This window comes from Egretta garzetta, unplaced genomic scaffold (assembly GCF_000687185.1).
Source record: "Egretta garzetta isolate BGI_Z169 unplaced genomic scaffold, ASM68718v1 scaffold508, whole genome shotgun sequence".
Taxonomy (NCBI): Eukaryota; Metazoa; Chordata; class Aves; order Pelecaniformes; family Ardeidae; genus Egretta; species Egretta garzetta.
The window spans coordinates 1,537,093-1,562,072 of record NW_009260609.1 but is presented as its reverse complement, the minus strand read 5'-3'; the positions used below and the strand labels follow the sequence as shown (position 1 = coordinate 1,562,072).

The window sequence follows — 24,980 nt, the reverse complement described above, 5'->3', positions numbered from 1 at the left end:
GTATGAGTAAATGAATAATGTAACTTAAGGTGATGGAATAAAAAAGCACTTCATCTCATGCTTTGACATGCTGTTTACTTAGCTGGAACGAGAAACAATAATTCTCGATAAGCTCCAGGAAGAACAGCCAGAAAGTCTTAAAGAGAAAGAAAAGGCCACCAGAGAGGAACTGGTAGAATTACTAGATTTTGTGAACTCATTTGAGGAAAACATCAACCAGCAACAGCTCCTCTTACTCTTACTTCTTCACCGAATAAGAAACATCCTGAATACATCTGAAAATACTGAGGCAGAAGCTGCCCTTCCTGCCTTATGTGAGATAAAGGCAATGCAGGATCGCTGTAAGAAGTAAGTGGTGTGAAATTTCTGTTGAAGATATGACACAGGACTATTTACAAGCACAGTGTTTTATTGGGTATTAAAGAATATATGAAAGCTGTAATGCACTTAAAAAGGCAGTGAATGTCCTACTGGGTCAGACCAATGCTCTGTCCAACCCATCTGCCATCTCTAGCATGGGCATTGGGAGAAAGTAGTTAGGGAGAAGACCTGAGCCTGGCCATATCAGGTGTGGGCTGAAATTTGTGTTCAAATATAGACGGAATCAGAAGGGATAATGGTCGATTCTGGAAGCTCTTGTGAACTTTAGTGACATGTGTGGGTCTTCCACTCTTATGAAAAACAGACCTTGTGCTTTTTGCGACAATGCAACTTTTGCCTTACTAAGTGAGTGCTGCTGTTTAAAAATTGCCTTGAATATTTTTTCAAATCTGTGACTGTACTCGCCCTTCTCCATGCCTGCTTTTTGATATGGAAATCTTTGTGAATGTTTTCTGCTCTGCCAGTGTTTTCAGACTCTGAGAGCCTGAGCTCTGTTTGCTGTTTAAATATGCATGCTATCTGATTTGGTAGACCAAATACTTTGTTTAGCAATATCTGAAGACTAGTTTTTGAAGAAACAAAGGACAGAAACTCAGAGGTTTAGTTACAGAAAATAGTATTAAAATATAGTCAAATGTAGTTCTGGATATATATTTTTTAAATATCTGCGTTAAGCATGCTCTTTGATTACTCCTACTTAGTGTAGAGTCTAACACTTACTGTATTCTTACTGGAAATCTTTCACAGGTTGTATGAAAAGATTCAAGATCATAAGGATTCTGTACAAGCTGAGATTCAAGAGAGGAACAAGATCAGTGAAGAAATAAGTGCTGTGACAAACACATTACAAAATGCTGCATCTGTGTTAGTACAAGATGCTAGTGGAAAGGCGGGACAACTGGAGGTTGGTATTGGCTCTGTTACCACGTAGGGACGTTTGGAAAATGTTCTTTTTTATGCTGGGGCATGAACTTGCTCCAAATAAAATTAGTGGCAAAGCATAGGCATATGCACATTGACTTAAAGAGAATGCAGTGGGCTCAGCAGAATATGACCGGCCCTGCCATGTCCTTGGTGTGCGTTCCTCTCCCTGTATATGGTCCACTTAGCAGCCATAGAAGTCTTTCCAGATTGCAGAGGGATTCACAGCCAGTTGAATGCCTTTGAGGAAAGACTGCTTACATGCTGTGCCCCTTCCCCTTCTGCGCACCTAGCCAGGGCAGCTTCAGATGCTGTGGATTTGATGTCTCACATCAGGGGGTTAACCTGGTAAGTGCTTTTTAGAAATCAAATTGTGATCAAGACCACAGTCGCCACCAGCAGCAACCAGCACTCTGCAGCAACCCAGTCAATCAATTTCTATCATTGCAGTATATTTTTGTTATCCTTTGAATTCTTGATTTTATGAAATGCTATTATTCCTAACACTTCCTGAATGTTTTTTATTTGTTATTGATTATTTATTATTAATTATATTTGTTTCAGTGTTACTGTGTTTATATTACCAGCTTATTTTTTATCTTAATTCTTAATTATCTTAATTCTTAATTTTCATCTTAATTTCTGATGAAAAATTTTGTTTTAATCATATTGAATCAAGTTATCTTTTAACTATAGAACATTATAATTTGTTTATTCTAGCCTACTAAGGTCTATTACAGATTTGGGCTCTCTTTGACGAGTCTTGTATAAAAACTAGTTGGGGTGCCCACCATGTATTTTCTTTAGAAGGTGGGTGCTTGAAGCTGGCAAAGGGCTAGGAAAAGTACAGAAGCCAAAGACTGTGCTGGCAGATATGAGCATTTTCCTAGGGGTTAGCTTTTGAGAGAAACGTTAACTGCATCTTTAGGAAGTTCTGAAAACCCATGAGCCAGCAATTACTGTGGTGAAACCTTGTGCATTTGTCTGAAAGGGCTGGTTTTCTATTTAAAATGAGTTAGAATGAGAATTTAGAGTGTGGTCTGCTGTTTTGCTCAGTTCTTTGGAGTTCTTTCCAGGAGGAAATGTTACCACTGCAGGTGCTTGATGCCTGCTCTTTTTCCTCACATTCAAACTGCACTACTCTGAGCACCTAACTCACCCAAAAGGGAGTTTAGACCTTGTTCCTGTTCCTGAGAGCAGTCAGCACAAGCCAATGTTAGCAGCAATCCCGTCAAATGATTTCTTTGTAGCAGTATGTTGCAGCAGGCCTGTTCCTTTTGAGAAGATTCAGCTGAAAGGATTGAAAAATTCCTTAACTTTACCTAATGCAAACGCCAGTAAGCCAAAATCTGCAGGGCAGTTTCATCCCTACTTCCAAAGAAAACCTAGTTTCTATAAGAGCTATAGCATTATTTGGCGCTCCATTGCATTCATTGAATGGAAATACCTATTTCACTTCCAGATGACAAAGCTATATTAGCTGGGTGGCAAAGTTTTTACTCACCAATATAGATGAATATGCAAATGGGAAGTGGTATCATCTAGTCCCCTAGGAAAAAACTGGGATGGTTTTGACAGGCTTCTGCTTTCCAGTTAAATAATCTGTGAAATGTGAACATGCATTTATATACAGAAACCAGTTTGCAGAAACATGCTTTGTTTTGGAGACGAATGTTGTAACTGATTCTTTCAAATTCAAGTCAGGGAGTCTATAAACTCCCGTAAATGTTGGCATGATCTTAATTGGTAGAATGAGGCACACAGCTGTTTCGTGGGTTTGAGTTTTTAATATCAGACTCAGTTGTTGTGGGATTACGGACAATAAATCAATCTCAGACTCTTACGTATTTCTTCTGTGCATTGTATTTGTGTGAGGGAAAAGATTCCCAAGTGAAGACTAGGAGTTAATGGATTACCATTACCCGTGACTGAAAAAGAAAAGGATGTTAATTTTAATGTCTTTCGTTGCCTGGTAGGAGCTTTAAATCATTTTCCCCAATACCTTGAAGTAACATTTGAGTTTCTCAAACAGCTGAGCGTTGGGAAAAGGAACCGTAAAGCAAAAACAAACAGAACTTTCCAATTTGAAATTCTAGAAAACCTTCAAAACAAATGAGTTTCTTCATTCTTTCTGCAAGAGGACTTAGATCGGATTTTATTTCTAGGCCACAGGCTGTAGACAGTTGTTCAAGTTTCTTTTATCTCATAAAACCTACATTCTTCATGCAGAACTGGAAACTACTGTTTCGAAAGGAGCCTGCTGTGCTGCTCTGTGTAATTGCCTGAAAGCAGACTCTTCAGCTTGAAACCTGTTGCTTTTTGTGGCCTTTGTGTTGTTTATAATAATGAAGGAATGAACGTTGGCTATTCCACGTCTTTCAAAGAGAAAATGCACTTCTGGCAAAAGAGGGAGCACAAAGGTTAACGTTTAATCATAGGAGCACTTCAAATGATTACGTTGCTATACCTGTCAATAAATGTCAGTGCGTTAGTTACCTGACATGGAGTAGTATCAAGTTTAATTAATTCTTACAGATTGAAAAGCATCATTTGATTAAATGAGTGAGTGTTTCTCAAAGGTAATCTGCTTGCAGAGGTAGTCAAATTAGTCTCGATATCACAAAAACAACTTTTCCAAACCATAATCATGGTAGGAAATATAAAACACAGTATCTATGTGTGTATATATATACATATGCACGTATACACACGTACACATGCACTCAGTAAAAACTGGGTAAAACTGCTGAAGTTGTTCTTTATTTTGTAGGAGGTTCAGAGTGTGATTGGTAAAGAAAGTCAAACTCTAAAGGATATCATGGAGAAACTTCGGATCAAGTATTCTGAAATGTATACAATAGTTCCTGCAGAGATCGAAACACAGTTGGAGGACTGCAAGAAAGTATTGCAAGACCTAGAAGACAAGGTAACTGTTGATGTAATTTTCATATTTAACTTTTTGTAATGTATAAATAAGTACAGCAATATTTGATGAATGTTGTAATATAAATTTTAGCTTGAAACATTGATTATTTTCATTTGCATTTTCCTCTCAGGGAAAATATATGCATAAAGAAAGATTCCTCATGATAACTGTCTCCTTTTAGAATAACCTTACAGTAAGCAGTATGAATATAATATTTTTCTTTTCTGTTAAAAGTGGACAGGCAGAACCACTAGCAATGAAGTCTTGGGTATAATAGGGATCCTGTCTTCCATCCAGTCTGATTCTTAAGCTCAACTAGTAGTCAAAGTTGACCGCAAAGTTTGTATAGCTTAACTGAGAAGATATTTTCAAAACTGAGTTAAAAGAGGACTTTGAAACCAGATTTTTTTTAATCTCACTTGCACACATGGTAGGGTATCATGGCACGGTGCTTTATACCACCCCTTGGGACATGGTTGCATTCCTTTAAAAGCAGACAGGGAATTTAAGTAACTAAATAACATTGCGTCAGCTTTTTGTAATGTTTTCTAACTACAGGGGTTAGAAACAGTTAACTGAAGGCAAAATTAAAGGAAAATGGAGTAATACTGTAAGTTTGAGATCAAATTATAGCCTGCTATAATTTTTATCATTGCTATTTATTCCTTTGTGTTACTTTTTAAAAGAAAAAGATCTTTCAGTTCTCTTATTTCAGAAATAATAATATTTAATACTAATTTTAAAGGTTAAATCTCAGTTAATTTGATAAAGCTTTAAAGTTTAATAAAACAATTTTGAAATCCAGTAACTTGTTAGTGTCTGTCAGATTACTCATTCATTTTATGTTGCATTAAATATTTAGAGACATATTTGTTGCAGCTTGTTAGTTTTAATTTGGTGAACTTTGTAGTTTCTGTTTCAAAATGGAATCGGTCTTTTTAGAACCAACAACTGGATAAGAGAGAGTAGGAGAAGGGAAGTAAAATAGTATTTATGCTTTAGGGTTTTTTTTTTGTTGGTTACTGTTTCATTTATGGAGATAAAAGATTATCCCAAAGCACACATTACATGTTGGAGTCAAAGAATTGGTCCTGGAAACTAGATAATATTTACTTTTCACATTTAGGTAGTGGAAAACAATATAAACTATATTGGATTTTTTTAAAATGCATTTAGGAAATAAAATAAATTCTAGTGTAACTGGAGATCAGTTTAGTTACATACTATAAGATAGCAGCATGTGTTGCATTGAATTAACTTGTCATATTTTAATGACATTCTGCTTTCTTCTGAGTCTGCTAATCTAGAAATGAAAATAAATTGCACTTTTGATGCCAAGCATTTTATGTGAAAAATATAATAAATTTGTCCCAGTAAGAAGTCTTGAAATTAAAATCCTGCCCTACCGATGATCAGAGCACTGACAGATGCAGCATTGCTTCTGAGGAAAGATAGGAAGTCAGCGCTTGGTCTGCTTTCTCATTTCCCACTGTGTCACATCACTCATACATATTTATCTTCTATTTTGGAAACTAGCACTACAAACATCAATAATTTTACATGTTTGGTATACTCCAGGATAGGAGTAACAGTTCTGAGCTGCTTTTTCTGAGGAGCCTTAGGCACTAAGTACGGACTTAGTTTAGCTTCACAGCTTTTTTGTGTAAGCATGAGTATTTGAGAGGAGCACTTTAGTTCTTTTTGCTATATATTTATTTTGATGAATGCAATTTTATCAATACACTACCTTACTATGGGTAGTATTTATATTTGCCTGGCACTACATGTTGGAATCTATTAATAATAAATAATGCTAATAAAACTAAGAAATAAAAATAGATAAATAATTTATTAACTAGATAATAATCTTAATTTGTCTTCCCATAAAAAGGATAAAATATGTCAATATAAAGAGCTTCAAGCCAGAATAAGTACTAAACTAGAAATCTTTTACATCAATGCAGCATAAAGCTGTTCAATGTGCGTATGCCCCATAAATCCTAGGGCTGCAGCACACAAGGGTTTACCATGATTTAACAGTTCCCTGGTGCTTGGTTGACCCTAACAGCTAGCAGGGTTTAGTAAGGAAAAATGTCACTTGGGGCTAAGAGCAAGGACTTTCTCACTCCCTCCACCTCATCTAGTCCATAGTAACCTGGCACTTTGTCGCTCAGTTCTGTGCTCAGGCAATTACTCAACTTCAGCTTACGTTGAGAGTTTTTCTCTTTACATAGAAAATCAGGCCCTCCAGTATACCGATTTTTCATTTCTGTAGAGTTCTGCAGAGTAAAATTAAGTTCCATGTGCTTTATGGGGCTCAGAGCTTTTTATTTCAGTGATAAATCTCTAAATTTATATTTAGAAGTTCACTATACATTGATGTACTTCAATATTCCCTTATGTGTTACATGGAAGTAATAGCTGTCAGCTGGGGCATAAAGGTGTCATTCTAGGTTTCCTACAGCACAAATCTAAATGTCACCCTTTCCACAAAGCAGTATGATTAGCCTCTGTTACAGATTAGAACAGGGGCAACTAAAGCGAAGCACCCAGGGAGTTGCAGTGTCTTACTGTTTGGTTCTTCAGGGATTGCCTTTCTTGACCAGTCATTTTTTCTTGACCAGGAAATTACTGAACAACGTGTAAATGTTGAACCTGCTCACCTTAACCCTTCTCCCTGCAAATGTAATTCCATTCCTGTGTTTTTAAGTGACTCGTCAAGAGAAACATAAAAAGAATTTGAATATTTTTGGTGAGGTGGTACACAGAAACAAGCAGTTCTTTGTAACCTCCTCAATCGTTTTCTCTTTACTCTGACAGGTTAGCTTTGAAATCCTGCAGGGCTCTCCTCAGTATGTGCTGAAAAGAAAAGCAGAAACTATTAACAATGGCCTTCAAGCCATTGAAAAGATGTTACAACAGAAGAGTGAAAACATTGCAAAAGCCAAAGAAGTTCAGAAGGTAATCTTGCAAAAAAAATTTTCTGTGTGCTAAAAGATTTTTAGTTGTTTCTACGGAGCCTGGTTTAGCAGGAGCATAAAGTAGCCCTCCATTCGTTTTATGTCTGCAAAAGAAGTACAAGCAAGCATTTAGATGGTGAATATTTACCAATTCTTTCTCCCAGGAAAATACATGGTTTTTTTCAGCTGTGAATCACACAGGTAGATGCAGAGCATTCTGTTCCTGTCCTATCAGTTCCAAAATCTTTGCAATTCTACATGCCCCACGTACAGAACAAATAGCTCTGCTGTTATCTTTGCACCTGACCTTATGTTTCATTTCCCCTCTCCCCACATGCAGCAAATCTGGGATATGCTAGACCTTTGGCATTACAAACTCAATGAACTGGATGCAGAAGTCCATGATATAGTAGAGCAGGATTCCTGCCATGCACAGGAGTTGATGGATATCTTAGTGAGCCCCCTTCAGCAGCACCAACAGGTCTCGCAACTTGCCGAGCGCAGGACTGCCATTTTAAACAAGGTAGATGCAAATGTAAAAGTTTTTAAAAAATCACATCTTGTAAAAAACAAAATAAAGGCTTTGTATAAAATATCATCAAAGGCTGTCAGGTGAGTAAAGAGTCAAAAGCCTGCTGTAGGTGCATTGGCTTACTGTACCTAAGAGTTTCTGGAGGGACAAACATCACCTCCAGCTGCTACCCCAAAGGGCCGGCTCTGCACCATGGTTGATGGGGATTAGCATGGGGAATGCAGGCCCCTGGATGGGTGATTAGAGGGTGTCCTGGTTTCGGCTGGGATAGAGTAGATTTTCTTCATAGTAGCTAGCATAGCACTGTGTTTTGGATTTAGTACTAGCTGAAACCAGGACAGAGGGTTCTCTCTGACTCTCCTAATGAAATGAAATGTAAGCATATAAGCACCAAATTTACCTTTGAATAGGGGAGAGAGATAGCCTGAAATCATGAAACTGTTTCAGAAAAAAATATGATCTTTATTTCACCATACTGATTTAACTGACCTTGATGAAAATGCATCTTGTTTTCTTTTAATCTTGTCCATAGCTATGTTTATCCTATACAGTGAATAGAAATGCCTTTGTGCCTTTTTGTAAAATCCTGTCATTTCCTAGGCTGCCAACAAGATGGAAGAATATGACGACCTCTTGAAGAATGTGAAAGTTTGGATAGAAAACACTAACTGCTTGCTAAGAGCAGATGCTCAAAATGACTCTGCAAAAAGCTTACGCAGACATACTAATGACCTTCAGGCAAGTGTTAATGCAGATATATGGTCTTGTTAGAACTGGTTGCTCTGTACAGACACAATTTTGCATTCTTAAGTCTTACTGACATAAACAATTTACCATTTTCAATGAATTCTTTAAGTGAAAAATAGTTAGAGTTAACAGTCATGAAATATAGATGGATACGTTTCAGTGTTGGATGTATCTATCTTGTGAAAGTGCTGAACTGTAGTACACCTATCTTCCAAAAATATGTGACTGTCATCTTGTTACCCTTCTGTGTGGCTATAATCAGTTTTTACTGCCTGAATATGTATGGTTCTTTCTGTAGTGTGTGTATGTGATCCAAAAAGGAGAAAGTGGTATTTTGATGTCTGTGTATTAGATGGAAACTTTGAAGTGAATTGTGATTTGGAAGGCAGTTCTCACTGTATCTTGAAGGTAATTCTGATTGGTAATCTCAAGAATCAAATGCTTGTAATATTACAGGGAACATCAGTGCCAAGCAAATGTCATTTCTGGCAATTTCGTATTCAAATTTCAAGTTTTCTGTATGCCCCCTCCTGGGCTTAGGCCATGAGAGAAAGTTGGAGCTCTGATCATAGATTTTTGTATTAAAACTGGAAGTCGCTGACTGTTCTGGACTGATATGTTACAGAGCATGTAGCCATGATGGGGAGATTGTGATTTCCAAAATCTGTGAATGTTTCTGTAACAACAGCTTATTGTCTCCTGCGTTTGTGGTTTGGAGTATTTTATGTGCTCTGGGCTGGAAAACTGGTGGATTTGGAAATGCACCCAAGGCTTGCATTAGAGTTGAGGCACGCATTCAGTCCTTTCCTTCAGCAGATCACATGCATTTCTTGCAACCCTCACAGTTCTTCATGAAGACATTTGCTGTAATTAATCCAAAAGCTCATCCATTTAGCTGCAGGAGATGGAAAGAATCTTCCCATTGTGCACAACTGGCCAGATATTTTCTGGAGCATTCTGTTACATCTGCTGTCTGCAGGCTGGTGTGCAGAAAACCCTTTTCAGGTGTCTGGCTGACATGTCTTGTTCAGGTACTTGGGGTCAGCCTGGCCATGGCACAGGAGCTGGAGAGGAATATTCTCCAGGATCTCATACTTTTCTTTTTTTGGGGTGGGACCTCTCCCTGAGTTTGAAATCTTCCTCTTCATGCATTTTGTCATGCTCATGTAGACTTATTTTATCTCATTGATTCCCTTAAAATCACTGCATCAGTCTCTAGGTTTTCTGCCTGCAGGATGCAGTAGTTCAATTCCCTTAGGAGTGAAGAGTTTTAGTCTGAACTAAGCTTTTGGGAATAGAGGCAATCGACAATGACATACAGGAAATTAAAACTGGTTCCTTCTGGTCCTAACCTCTGTGAAACTTTGATGTTCACCATTGATGGATCAAACTAAGCTCTTATTTTGTCTCCAGATGGCTTTGGAAGACTTGGAGCAAAAGCAAAATCTTCTACACAGTGTTTACTTGGAGCTGGAGGAGCTAACACCAGTCTTTGAAACAGACAGTGTAATGCAACAGCTAAATGAAATAGATGATGAAGTAGCAACTTTACAGCATGAAATAGCTGAGATTCTTCCACAGATCCAGCACGTGGCTGATGTAAGTTTGGGTGATCTATAAGTGCCTTTTATCAGAGCTTCATCATACGTTGTGAAATACAGCTTATATTGCCTGCATACGAGAAAAGTGTGCTGATTTTAGTAGGTGTGCCAAGTGAGGAAATGAATTGTTCGGAAAAAATCAGAAGGTGTTTGGTATCTAATTAAGCTGTACAGTTCAGGACTATTGATGAAACTCCTTGTTTAGGAGGAGAAATGCAGGGCTTCTTGACTGGCAAATTAAAAAGGCTTATCTTGCTGGAGGGTGGGGCTCCTCAGAGGCACCTGCACAGGCTGGAGAAATGGGTGACAGAAACCTCATTAAGTTCAACAGAGGCAAATGAAAAGTCTGACATCCAGGAGCAAATATGTCCAAACACCAATACAGGCTGGGGGCCAACCAGCTGGAAAGCAGCTTTGCCAAAAGGCCTGGTGGTCCTGGTGGATGACAAGTTGATCATGACACAGCAGCATGGCCTTGCAACAAGAAGGACAACAGCATCCTTGGGCTGCCTAAGCAAGAGTGTAGCCAGGATGTCCATGGAAGTGATCTTTCTTTTTGGCACCTGTGAGATCATATGTGGGTGCTGTGCTCAGTTTTAGGTATCCCAGTCTAACAAAGACATAGACACCTGGAGTGAATCCAGGAAGGCCACCAATGTGGATGGGAGGCTGTAACACAGGATGTAGGAGGAAAGGCTGGGAAACCTAGGTCAGTTCAGCCTGGAGAAGAGGTTGTTTGGGGGTGGGGGGTGGGGGGCGGGTATTACTGCTGTCTACTGCCACATAATGGGAGACTATAGACAAGGTACAGCCAGACTCTTCTTGGGGTGTGCAGAGAAAAGAAGAGCAGTAACAGACCCAAATTATAAAAAAGGAAATTCCATCTACATATTAGGAAGGATTTTTTTTTTTGCAGTGAGATCAGTCAAACACTAGATCAGGGGCCTAAAGCAGGGGTAAAATCCTCATCCCAGGAAATACACAAATCTCAACAGGATCAGGCCCCAAACGACCAGCTCTTGTGTGCACCAGAGACCTCCCGAGGTCCCTTCCAACCTAATTTATTCTGTGCTTCTGTCTCCATAAGAGTTCAGAAGCAACTGTATTGTATGTGGGTCCCTTTCCCATCCGATATAACGCTCTTCATATAAAGGCTGCAACAGTGTAATTAGACCGGTTTCCTATGCTGATAACTCTCACCACTGGAAAAGTGTCTTGTCGCTACTGGTAATTTATCATGTGACTTTTCAAGGATATTTCAATTCTGTATTCAGGGTTTAAAACAGACCTTAAAACAGGTGACCTTAGATACTTAATTCCTCCAGAACTTATGATGATACATAATTTACAATAACTAGCCTTTTGATAGGTAGCATCCATTAACATATCCTGCATACACTACACTTGGGTTTCAGTATTTCTTTTTTAAATTTAAGTGAAAGGCAGAAATGCAAGCTGGCTTTGGTATTTGTACTATCTACAAATTGTCTTGTTCCCAAAATCTAGGAATTGGATGCCATTGAATCTCATGTGAAAGTGTTTGAGAAGGAAATTGCCAAAATGAAGACAATCCTATCATCAGAAGATCTGTTAGAATTTTCTCCTAAAGACCAACTTAAACATGGACAGGTCTGTGAAAACTCCTATATAGGCTTTTTTGCCTATATATTTATGCGTAAGTTAGCACAATTATGCTTTCACAAGCATAAAGCTGTTTTGTCACTGCAAATAGTATCACACAAATTCTAACTCTTGGGTCAAAGATTTAAAGTATTATTTCAGTCATTATTTAGGCCACATGTTTGTACAGCAGCAAGTAGTGCAATCCAGGAGGAGCATAATTGGTAAGGCAAAACAGTTGGTGCAGCGGATCTGATACCTGTGTTGTATGTGTCTTGGGGGCTTACTTTGGGCTGATCCTGTAGAACGGACATCCATTAGCAGTTGGGTGTCCTTAGAGGCTCTTTCGGAGAGTATCTTCTGCTTTAGTCTAATTTGAAAGGAATCCAGTTTGCATGCTACAAGACAACTGTACAACGTAAACCCTAAGGCGAGATTGTTCAGCACAGTTGTGGTTTGAATGAAAACATATGAAACTAAAGTACTATTGAAAACACATCCATAGAGAACTCAAGCATGTAACTTAAGCTCACGTTATCAGAACATACATGCCATATTTGAGTGTCTCCATTTTTGGAACATTTACAGCCTGACTTTCAGAGATAACTTGCTGCACATCAGCTCTACTTAGCATCAAACAGTAAGTAATCTGAAAGTCTGAAAATCAGGCCCTATTTTTCCTAAAATGGAGGCAAAATTTAGCAGATATTTCCTGAAACATAGGCTGGAGTGAATTACCATAAAACTGTTTCATCACGCAGGGACTTCACTGCAAAGATACCTTGGCCAGATGGTTTTCCTTTCTCTGCTTGAGTGAAGTAAAGCAAAGCATTATGATGTCTTTTCTTTCATACCACATGCAGTCCACATTGTTAGCTGACTGAAATGCAAAAAGCATGGGTTCAGTCTGAGGGGAGGGATAAAAATGTCATCAAACCTCTCAAAGCTTTGTTATCCAGAGAACAATTTTGTAATGGCTACATTATATGGAAAAACTAAAGTAATATTTCTTCTGGAAAATAATAATAAACCTACTTCCTTATTTTAAATTGAAACCTGGATGGTATGCTAATGACAAAAAATCACTGGTACGGTCTCCTTATGAATGAGAGAACAAGCATCTCTATTCCAATTGGGGCCTTTTAGATGAAATCTTGAGAGAGAATTTAACAAAAATATTAGTAATTCAAAGGTCCAGAGGTGATTTGTATTTATATTTTTTTTCTTCTGAAGTTCCCACAGAAATGAGGTTTCAGTAGGATTTCATATTTCTTTAGGAGAACCAAGAAGTGTTGAGCTGGTATTGCTATTCAGTCTTTCCTACGTTGATCACTGAGTCTTCCATAAAACATTGTATTGTGGTATGAAATTGCACATTTCTGTTCATCCAAAACTGATAAAGGTGATTTGTAAACTGTGCATCCACTCGGTGTGATGTGATATGAAATGCTGTCTTTGACAGGAAAGCAGTCTTCAGAGGTTTTGCTCCTGGCTTCCATCCCAGTTCATCATCTCAGCTGCGTTGATAAGACTGTTTATAGGACCATTGTAAAATGGCTAGCTTTAACACAGGACATTTCATGGCTAGTTTACAGCATAAAAAAGAAAAAACAATTTGCTAGAGTGACATCAAAGGGTTTGCACCAGTTTTTTAACTGTCTTCACTGCCAAAGATGTGCTACTTTGAAATGACACACTTAGCAAATAGTAACTAGTCTGAATGTGACCCTTTTTTTGTCACTGTGCAAACTTTACGTATGTGTATGCATAAAAAGCAGAATTGTAAATGTAAGTTATATCTTCCTCTTGCTTTAGACAACTTCACCATGGATTTTCACGTATTTGTTCCAAGATTAAAATATTCTTCCTTCTTAAATGGGAAACTTGCCAAAGAGCACTTTTGCACATCATGACAGTAGTATAAATTTTCAGTGCTGATTTTTCCAACTCAGCATCACATCCATCATCCTGTATCCTAATAGGTTATACTTGACCACGTTGGTCCCATGCAGAAGACCATCATTCATATACAGTCCTACGAAGAAGCACTTCAGCTACCAGGGGTGAAAATGCAACCTTTCTCAGTCTTCCAAAGAACAAGACAACTCTTGAGAGAATTGAAGAAACTAGAAAAAATTACTAAGGAACAAAATGACCTACTGGAGGTAATTTTTTTTTTTTTTTTTTTTTTTTTTTTTTTTTTTTTTTTTTTTTTTTTTTTTTTTTTTTACTGTCACCTAAACCACCTTTATTTTATAATAATTTTGATCACTAAACAATATTGTTTTACAGGCATATAGTATGCCTACTTTGTCTTCTATGTAATGGTTTGGGGATTTTTTTTTTTTCCTGTGTAATTTGATACTACAGCAAGGCACACTGGATAGTCTTGAAATCCATTTCAGTTTTCCTGTTCAGTCACAACTGACACCATGTGTTTTAGCATATTGTAGAAGAAATGAAGGCCCAAGTGTCTTATGACCGAGGTTTGCACACCTGATGATTGAAGTCCAATGTTATATGCAGGTGCTCACATCTGCAATGTTCAAGTCCGTAAACGTATCTTCAACATGAAATTCTTTGTGGACAGCCATTAGATAGAAATTGCTGACAATTAACAGCAGGTCTTTAGTAAAGGTGATATTCCCAAATCAGTGAGCCAGGAAAGTGACCATTTTCTACTGCTGTCGCTTGGATAATTCATTGTTTTGGGGCAGGCCAACTCCTGCCCTCAGAAGGTCCCATGCAAGGATGTGTCTGCATAAGTGAACATATGGCAGGGGGCTTGGAGATGCTGTTGGACAGACCAGGTTTGGAAACAGAAGTGATACAACAGTATAGGTGTGACACTGGGCTGTGGGAGAAGGCAATGCCGGTGGGGTCAGTGAGCGTTAACTCATGGGGCAGTATGAGTTAAGAAATGTCTGTGCTGGCTCCAGATCTGAAGTAGTATCGCTACAGCACTTCATTGACCGATGTGGTTGTGCCAGTGCAGGAACATTTTCGTTCAGGGATATCTGTGTCACGCTCCATTGCCAAGGGTAGATCTACTTGGGGGCAATCTGGAGTTCGGCTATGCATGTTTCCACATCAGCAGGGGTATGAAAATTCTCATGGGACTCATCCATTTCTCGGCAGGATGATAGCAGCACATAGAAAAATGATACAGTATATCTTTGCTGATTTGGTTTTCCAAATCAGTTACAGTAAAGCAGAATGCTTTAGGACATCTAACTTCTTACTAGGCATGTCAAAGGCCAGGCAGACACCAAGTGTCAATTAAAACGTGTATGTCCATCTTTGATTTTCAGCAAGAGAAAAATTCAAACATGTTACATGAGTAATGCATGCTTGGAGTTCAGAAAAAAGCAATGACTATGTGAGATCCAGACAATCCCTACAATCTTTTTTTTTTTTTTTCCAGTCCATACAATTTCTAATGTCTGAAAAATGGATGTGGTAAAGTGTAACTTTTTCAGAGAGTTGCCAGATTAAATACTCAAGAATTTTTAAAACACTTTAAAACCATCAGAAACAGGGTGCTTTGCAATTATAAAGTGTTACCGTGAGACTTCTAACTGGCTTATTTGGAGCATTAGCTCAAGCTTTAGATTATTCTCCTTTTTGAAGCAGCTGTAACCTTTTTTACTCTGCATTTGCCTTTATCTTAGAGGCATCCAACAATCTGTAGCTGAGTGAAATTTCTTTGTGAGAAAACAGATTGGAAAAATTGCAATTCTTGGCCGCTAGGATGTCAAACTGTGCAAAAAAGATTTTCCAGTCCTGTTCAATGGGTTGAAAGCATCGGTACTACAATACAAGTCTAGCACCAGCTAAGGCATAACAAAGGATAAAGCTAGCAAAGGATGGCATTTTGAGTGCTGCATTAGAAAGGTAGTAAGTATCCTGATAGAGAGGAAAGCAAATGGGAGGCAAGCTTCCTGTACAAATACATACATAGGGTTTTCTTCCTGAGGATTAGTTTTGAAATGTTAGTGTTTGGATGCATTTGCCCGTATTTTGCTATCTGTGATGCAATCAGATATTGCACTAGTAACTTTTGTTGAATTAAGTTACAGTGTAACACCTGAAAAAGTATAACAGAAACAAAATCTGTAATAAGTAGTGTAAATTCTTTGGGGCAAGATTTGCGGTGACTTAGATCTGTGTTCAATATTGCCCTCTGTTTTTTATTATGGCCTGTCAAGTACCACACCTATCACTCCCTAAATAACGTCATCAGGAAGAGGAGCTGGAAGCCACAGCTGCTTCTACTGGTTTTCTGTGCAAGAGAGCGGCAGTATTTGCATATTTGATTATTTACTGTGCTTGTTTTTAGTAAGCTCTTCCATAACAACTACAAGGCCTGCCTGCATGTACACTACGGCAGGGGCGCCTTTTCCATGGATAGGTCTTATAGTATTACCACAATATGAAAAGCAAAGAGCAACTGTTAAGCAGGAAATAACTGAAAAGAGAGGCAACGGTTCTGAGAAGAGACTCAGTCCCACATATACGGCATAATTTATGTTGTATGAGCAAAAGGATAAAATGAGATCTTTTTGCCCCTAGGTGGAAGGCAGGGAATTAGATGAGTTATCTTCAGGCAAGTGGCTATATTCACATATTGGCCTGTGAGAGAAGACATTGGGGTCTCTATACAGAGTTTTCATATTCTTTAGTTAGTCTAGGAAACTTGAGGTAGTGTGCATTTTACCTATTACTAAACAGTGCTGTTTATGTGGAGGTGGATACTGCCGCTCTCTTGCACAGAAAACCAGTAGAAGCAGCTGTGGCTTCCAGCTCCTCTTCCTGATGACGTTATTTAGGGAGTGATAGGTGTGGTGCTTGACAGGCCATAATAAAAAACAGAGGGCAACATTCAACGCAGATCTAAGTCACCTAAGGTATGGGTAAGAGAATCTCTCTTTTAGAAGGACTTTTAGTTTCTCATTAAAACTGAGCAGGAGAAGACCTACTCTTTTTTTCCTCCTCTGCTTCTTTAGCTATGGCATTAAGATTACTGTCTACAATTAAATACCTTCCTCTCCAGTTTGCAGTTTGGCTTTTTTTTTAAGCAGGGAAAACAGTGTTTTCTTCCTTCTAAAACCAGTAAGTAAAAAAAAATAAATCATTTAGAACCTTATTAGTTTGTGTTTTCCTGGGAGGGAGTGCTACCGTCAGGAAGTGACTGCAGAAACAGCACTGCTACTGTTCGTAACAGGAGGGACTCTTTGCTCTGAAAGGCAGAGTCTGTGCACACTTTGCAGAGAGATTTTTCAACCTGTCAGGCTGTTCAGGTGCTGCTGTTAGCAGAGTAAGTTCAAGCCTGTTGACAATAGGCTGCATTTTCTTCATTACCTTTTGCAGACACCCAAGGAATAGTCCTTGGACATTCTTTGGTTCTCAGTCCATGGGTCAGAAAACACAGAGCCTCCAAATGTTCTGCAAATTAAATGTTTTCACAAAATATTCTGATTTGTGGATATAACAATTCCTTAATTACCTGAGACATCGTGACAGGCTGTGGCTGACAAACATGAACAATATGGGGGGGGGGAAATTGCTGATTTCTGCATGAACAGTAAAGCATGGGGGTTGATAAAAATTTGCTGTCACTGTCAATTGAGTAAAAGTGATGTGACTGTTTATAACATGTAATATGTTTTCCTATAAGTCATGTAAGAAGAGGAAGCTCACACAAAGTGGAAATACTTACCATTTTTATAGGAAGTATTCAAATTGTGAGATACTGTGGTTGGCTTATCCTCTGAGCTGCAGTGTCTGCCTGGTGCACAGCACAGTTCATTTTCAGTTAGTGCAGAACTAGCTGGCAGTAAAGACCTGAGCACCAATAAAAACCAGGTAGGTTTTCTAACTTGATATGAAACCTGTAATTTCTTTTTTTTTTCCAACCTGTTGCAAATTGTAGTCAATGTGATGAAATATGCTCCATTTGCATTTTATAGCCAAATTTGTAGCTGTACTCTGGAGTAAGCAAAGATGTGCTCGTAGGCAGAATACCCCACCTTACTTCAATTTATGGACAGAGCAGTTTGTCTTTAGCAAGTGAATAATAAACTTCATGAGGATAGGGTTCTGCAAAGTTAGCAGAACAATTTCTTTTACATGTAACTACAGATGCAAAGGAGGCTTCAGTACTCTTCAGTATAAGTTTGTTGCATTACTGACTAGTGAATTCAAAATGATTTATGAGAACTACTATTTCACAGGAAGCTGTAAAGAAAACAGAAGAGTGTGAGCAAGAAATTGAAAAGTTGAAACAATTCTTAAAGAACCACTTGGTTGAAATATCAAATGAAGATCAACCCCTGGCTCAGAAGACTCATTGTCCAGAGGTGGGTTTTATTGTTTTCTCTCTCATGTCTGTTACTTGTCCTGACTAACACTAATCATGACAACGGAGAACACTGAGAAACAGCAGTGTGCTTCCCCTCCCTGTCACAGTCAAGCAAGCAATTGAATGTCATGGTGTGACCACACATATGTAAGAGATATTACAAATAAGATTAGTTTGCAGATTGGGTATATCTTTCATAATATACTCCTTATTGACTTTGATGTGTCATTTGTACCTATATCAGCTTCTAAGGAAAACTGGGTTCTGTTTTCATGACAGCTGACAGCGCTTTCGGTGAAACAATATGCAGCACTGATAGCTTGCCTGTGCTCAGCGTCCTGCTATCGTTGCTGAGGTAGCAACTTGGGATAGCGCATACGGAGAGAACTGAGTCCAATTCTGATCACTGACCATGCAATGGTACTGTTGGTGATTCTGGTTAGGGTTAGATTCTTTAGACTCCTTTCCTCATCCTCACTGCCACACTGTTTTCATCAACTGGTAAACGTGTTGCTTTTCTGCCTGCAGTCAGCTGCTTTCTGTAATGGATGAATTGATTATATAATGCAAAAATAAGATGTGTTTTAAGGACAGCACTGTAGAAGTCAGGAAATTACTAATTAAGTGTAATAACTATTTATAAAGTGCCTGTGAAATGCTCAGCTTTTTGCAGTCAGTCACAATGAAGTTAATACACATACATTGTACTTGCCTAATAACTATAATCGCTTGGTAGGCTCCTAAGTACATAGCTGCTCTGTTTTCAGGTGGTTGGATGTTGCAGGCTTGATGCTAGTACTAAGCATGACTCATTTCCTGATTCTTACTTGTTTTTGAGTGTAGGACTTTGTGTTTAATAGCTCTTGTTTTAGAAGAAAACCTGTTTCACAATTGTAGCATTTCATGAATAGAAGTGGGCAGTGGAATTGCCCGTCTTACTGAGGGGCTTCAGGTGAAGAAGTGATGTTAATAAAGGTCTGGTTTCAGAGGAGGTGGTTAGCTAGTTAAGTTTGCAAAGCGATAGCTGGTAAATGTATGCTGTAAAGTCTCCTCCTGCAATGAAACAAAATGAAATACTGTTCTCAGTGGACATTTATAAAAATATGCCAGATTATCATGGATGTCTCTTCCTTCATTCCAATGACTTTTTCTTGCCTCTACCTTTGGAAGATCTTACCTTGTGTTTTTGAGTGTACAAAAAGAAAAAAACATCCTTGTCTGAGCAGAGTTCCCACGTCCTTTGAAAATTTGCTCAGATTCCTGCCTCCACCTTCCCTGTCATGCAGCCACACTAGCGTTATTAACAGAAGAAGCTGTAGTTGAGACAGAACCAGCAGTCTTACTGTTTTCATCTGTCACAGATTACTACTTGCATAGCATTATTCATACCATGATGGAACATCAATGCTGTTCCTATTTCAAGCCTAGCATCAAAGCTTGCTCTGATGGACTAAGCCCAGCGTGCAATGGGATATTTAGCCACGTTTCAATTTTCTGAGCAAGCAACAATGAGCTTTAAAGAGCTTTAGAATTTTCAGTAATGAAGGGAGTAGGGCATTTTATTCCTTGCCCTGTCTTACCCTGTTATTTGTTGTGCTTGCTTTGCTTACCTGGAGACTGGGTGGTAAGGAAAGGCCCTAGCAAAAAGCTATAAGGGCAGAACACTGGCTAAAACAATTGTCATGGCCAGGGAGGAGACCAAGACAGATTTATTTCCCGTTTGTTAGTGCAGAGTTACTTGGATTATTGTTTAATCCTTGCAGAACATTAAATATTTTCCTTGTACTTCATTGGGGACCATTGCTCCCAATATCACATTCAAAGACATGGGATAGTTTTGGCCCTAGCCATGTCAATAAAACCTACCGAATGGTTTGTTTCCTTCTTTTAGGCCAGCTTCAGCCAAGAAGACTCATCCCTGAGCTACCCTTACTGCTGTCTTTGCCCTCATCAAGGCTACCCCAAGTGTTTTGGTTCAGGTTTCCAGAGAAGGTAGTTGGAAGTAACATCCCCTGCTCTGACCCACAGAGTAATGTAACCCACCTACATTCCCTGTGTCCTGAAGGAAACTCGTATTCCCATGGCTATCCAGGACCTAGTTAGAATTAGTTATCCAGCCTTTCACATTTCCCTCCAGACTACCAACTTCTGCATTACAGATGGCAAGTGCTGTCCTGAGCTGAATCCATTGCTGCTGTTTTGCGTGTATCTGGACATTTTCTGCAGTGACAATGGGGAACTGTCCCCATGCTCTGAAAAAGGAAAAAGGGAAAATAGCCCCCGTCCCAGTAAGATGCATGACTGGTATCATCTGTTATCATCTTGGTTAAGTAAGAAAAATGGATGCTTACAGATGTTGTTGTTTCTTAGGGAGAAATGGAAGCTGTAAAAGAAGAAATCATAAAGCTGTGCCAAAGAAAGGAAGATATCCTTACCGAGACGAAGAATTCAATGTCTGAGCTTCACCAGCGCTTACAGCAAGAAGTGCCTGAATCAGGAGATGAACCCACAGCCTCTGTATTAGCACAAAGTGACTTGATTGGGACTGATGTTTCTGGTCAGCAGGTAAGTGGAGAACCAGGTTGTGATCACTTACCCAAGAGCCAAAGAGGGAAGGTAAATAACCCTTCTTCCTCCAGGAGGAGTGGCATGTGAGAGATGAGCACTTCTGCAGCTGTGAATCAATGCTACTTCTCCTCCCCTTTGTGCTTCTGAAAGGTCCCAGAAGGACTGAGTATGATGCATGTCTAGGAGAAGGCAGGAGAGTGGTGTGCTTCTGTTTGGTTTGGGTTTTTTTGTTTTGGTTTTTTTTTTTTTAGCATGAGCAGATCCAACATGAAGTTTGCATCAAGCAATCAACAGCAAAATGTTCAATGTGTAGTTTTCCTGATAATCAGTTGTTCTGGGACTTTCAGAAAATTCTTTTCATGGAGCAAAATGACATTTGTCCAAATTATAGCTGTGATTTTGAAACATTACAGCATAGAAAAGAGTCCAAATTTTCAGAGGTGCTTAGTACCTGCAGCTTTTAATAACTTTAATGTAGGGTGGCAGATGTTCAGTGCTTCTCCAAAAGTGGACCCCAAGTGGTAACTTTCTTTTGGTTTACAGGCAGAAGAGGCTTTTACTGTTCTTGTCATAAATAATTGGTCTGTCTCTGTGTGTGTATTTTTGTAGCTGAAAAAAAGAGGGATGATGTCTCTTCTGCCTTCCTTAGATGAAGAATCAGAAGACTATTCTTTCCACAGCAAGGTGAGTTCAGTATGTATCTTATATACAGGTGTATATGTAAGATACAAGATTTTGGTACAGGACAAATTACGAAAAATGTGCAAATCCGAAATACTTCAGAACAAATTGAAATATCCGTTATCACTGCAGGCAGATACTCGAGCCAGCCTACCAATATTACACAGCACCTCATTCTGTGATGTGTGATCCTGCTTTTGGTGGGATTGCTTATACAGTAATACCCCCTTCAGGGGAGTGTTAGTGGCAAAATACAGGCCTAAATACCAATGTTTATATGTGGGGGTGGGGTTCAGACAGAATTAGACAGCCTCTGAAGTGCTAAAACTTAAAACAAACAACCAAATCATTTGTATGTTTAATCTTAAGCAAAAAAGGGCACAATCAGACTATTGGGAATGAAGTTAAGATAGGAGAGATTTCTGGGAGAATGGGAGAAACTAGGAGACACTGCTCAACAGGTTGCTCTGAATCTGGAGAGTCTGAATGCCCAGGTGAACTGCAGGGGATCAAAGCTGGGAGTAAAGCTGCATGATAAAGTTAATCGCTTTCGGAAAAAATAAAAAAATCCATTAAACTTTCTGTACACTTTCATGCACCCTAGGGACTAAACAAGATGTATTTGAATGAAATCAGGGATGTGCAGAAGTGCTGGTGAGCTTGTAGCCTAGCTACTCGCTTGCACAGCAGTTCACAGACTGCCTAGGCTGTTAGTGACTGATTACTGTCATCTGCATCTCCTGGGAGGGACCATGCCCTCAACCAGGTTTGGAAGAAACTCCATTTCTCTGAAGTCCTTGCTGTGGATATTAATTAGCCTTTTTGCTACATCCTTGCAACAAGAATCAAAAGGAAGTGTGGCAAAGGGGTAATAGAGTATTGGAGAGGTTGCTTTAAGCTAAGCAAGGATGAAACTCCGTGGCTAGACAGTGCAAAGAAGCCCAAACAGCTTGGATAAAGGTGGTGTCTTACTACTCTGATCCAGTCACTTCAGTTTCAAAGTTTCTGATTCTGCACCTTCATTGGTGCAGTTTTCTTTACATACAGGACTTTTGGGGGGACAGGACGGGAGAAAGCGTGTTTCTTGATTATTTTTTTTTATTATTTTTTTTTTAAATAATGTGAAAACCAAGAGGATACTCTGAGATCTTGCAGCAGAGCTATAAATCAAGGGAAGAGGTGGGATTTGGGAAACACAATAAAGATAGATAAACAAGGAAGAAATAGAGCAAAGTGTTACTAAAGTTTTGCAGTAGTTTACATTGCCTGAAGGAATATCTGAGCTTCTTGTTCACAAGCTAATGCTGAGCCTGTTACTGCTTTCAAAGGGAAGTACAGCCACAGAGAAAGATGCAAGCTTTTGGCCTTCAGAAAGAGATGATGAAAGGCACAAGGAAGACAGTGCAACCTCTTGGTCTTCTGGTACCTTGTCGGATGGCGTCATTCAGGTAATGCACTCAGGTTTATCTCCACGGGGATGGGAACTCATCTTTGTGGAAAAGATCTGCACAAGTCCTAGATATTGCTGAAGTCTGCAAAGCAAGAGAACTGTGGAAGTGCAGGGTATGATGGCCTTATTCAGGTCCTCCATCTTCCATATCATGCTAAATCTTGCTATTTAAAATCTCTTTTCCTGTTGCACTTATTAGTTGGAGTCAATGACCTTAAGGGTCTTTTGCAACCTGAATGATTCTGTGATCCTGTATTAATTTCTTCTAGCCTGACAAAAACGCCAAAGATAGAAATGCACATTCGGTAGCACCAATTTGTTTCACTAATTCCTGGAAAGGCTGTAAAATGTGCATTTTATTGGTAGGTGATTTGTGGAAGGGGTTCTCCTTGTACGTGAGAAGATCAGCTTCTAAGACACCCAATCAGCTACAATTTTGGTGGCAGTCTGCTCTGTTCCGAATGCTATCTCGATAATGTTGTGATACCTGCAATTGTTAGTTTCTGTATATCAGTGTTACAGACATAAGAGAACTTCCCTCTGTGAATACTCTTGGGCCAGGACCGCTATAGGTTGAGTGGCTGCTGCCCTTTGAGGCTTCTCTAGCACAACAATGCAATAACAACATGAATACTTCCACTGTTGCCTCTCTCTCTACAGGATGCTGATGAGATAATGCAAACACACAGTAAATGTGGTGAGGAAACATCTATGCAAACTTTGCAGAGCACTGAAGGCCCTGGCACAGGTGACGGCAGTCAGGCTATGGTGAGTTTGAAGGCCTGAAGTAGGCTGAACAAGGTGCACTTCTGAACTCGTTGTACTTAGTTGACAGAGGCCCTGTTCTGTTATGGTTATGTTACTGGAGTTTGTTGTAGTATTTATGATGTGGTAGGATACCTACAACCCTTTGTAGGCCTCTTCATATTGCTGCTTTGGGTAATAATAAATACATTTTGGTTTGCTCATTGAAAATGCAATTTACTAGGGAACAAAATGGAGTATTTTCAGGTGTTCATACAGGCATGAAACGGAGGGGCTCAAGTGATGTAAACGTACATCAAGTATGGGATTTTAAAGTGGCAGTTAAATGAGAAATTAAGGAGATTGACACTCCTATATGTTGCTGCTTTGTAAAAGGTATGCACAGGCTAAGGGAGGAGTGGGCAGCAGCCTATAGGCTATATACAAAAGAGTGTATGGAGGCAGACATGAATGCTCCAGGAAGCAGGAGCAGCAGGCAGGTAGCCGAGCAGCCTCAGCTCTTCCTGGGTTTTAGAGCATGGAAGAAGACAGAATCCTGCATTACCTGGGGCAGGAGCAGGCCCCCAGGTCACTTTGTCTCCTATTCCCCCCACTCCTTCCATCATACTTAGCCTTTAATTTATAGTTAAAAAGCCATAGCAAACTATTAAAACCCAGCCAGCAGCACAATATATTCTGTGTTGGTATTAAAGGAAGGTCCTCGTGTGAGTGTATTACAGATGACATAATTGTATGTGTGGTCTCTCTGTGTGTTTTATCTCTGCTATGCTGTGATGCTGTTGGTCTCTGCACGTGCAGGGCATGTCTAAGCTCCCTTTGCAGCAGCAGGAGATGTAGTGACTGCAGATCCCAAGCACAGCGAGCAGTTCAGTTGAGCTCGCACTACTTGTCTGTATTAGGCTAAACCGAACCCCTGGCTGCACAGACTAAATCTCCATTGAGGATAATGGGAATTTATACACTTGTCTTTAAGAGACTTAACCTCCAGCTGAACATTCTGGGTTTCCAGCAGCCTTACGAGACAAGATACACCCCTCTGGCAGCTCTGTGTGCCACTGCTGTGTTTTGTCAGTGTCTCGGCTTCAAGGGCACCCACAGCCTGTCGGACCCAGTGACACAAAAGTTCAGTGGAGCAGTTTCTTGAGCTGGACACAGCAGGTCTGTGGAGAGAGTGCTGTCAGGCTGTGAGCCAGGGTCCTTCTCTGCTCAAGTAGACATGTTTTTTAGAGAAGGCACCCTTTCTCAAACCACACCGGACAGCTTTTTTGCTTGCAACATCTTTTCCACTTCAGTGTTTTGCTACACCGTGACATTTCCATATGCTACACAACTCCCTGCAGCGAGTGGGTTTTATACATTTTTTTGTTAAATGATTTATTTACAAGATCAATTACTATTTGGAGACAGGAAGAAATTTGTTTTTACAAATGGTAAATCTATTTGTTTTCCCTAGAGATGCGTACATGT

At 39.4% G+C, this 24,980-nt stretch overlaps 1 protein-coding gene across 1 annotated transcript in view; it reads left to right on the top strand.

The window, feature by feature from the left end:
• SYNE2 (spectrin repeat containing nuclear envelope protein 2) overlaps window positions 1-24,980 on the top strand; it is a 181,869-nt gene that overhangs the window by 70,920 nt on the left and 85,969 nt on the right. The window contains 14 exon segments of the mRNA XM_009644870.2: window positions 83-348; window positions 1,129-1,285; window positions 4,073-4,228; window positions 7,049-7,189; window positions 7,529-7,711; window positions 8,321-8,458; window positions 9,881-10,066; window positions 11,575-11,697; window positions 13,671-13,853; window positions 17,922-18,047; window positions 20,420-20,614; window positions 21,227-21,301; window positions 22,627-22,746; window positions 23,409-23,516. Of these exon segments, the coding sequence (XP_009643165.2) occupies window positions 83-348; window positions 1,129-1,285; window positions 4,073-4,228; window positions 7,049-7,189; window positions 7,529-7,711; window positions 8,321-8,458; window positions 9,881-10,066; window positions 11,575-11,697; window positions 13,671-13,853; window positions 17,922-18,047; window positions 20,420-20,614; window positions 21,227-21,301; window positions 22,627-22,746; window positions 23,409-23,516 (2,157 nt within the window).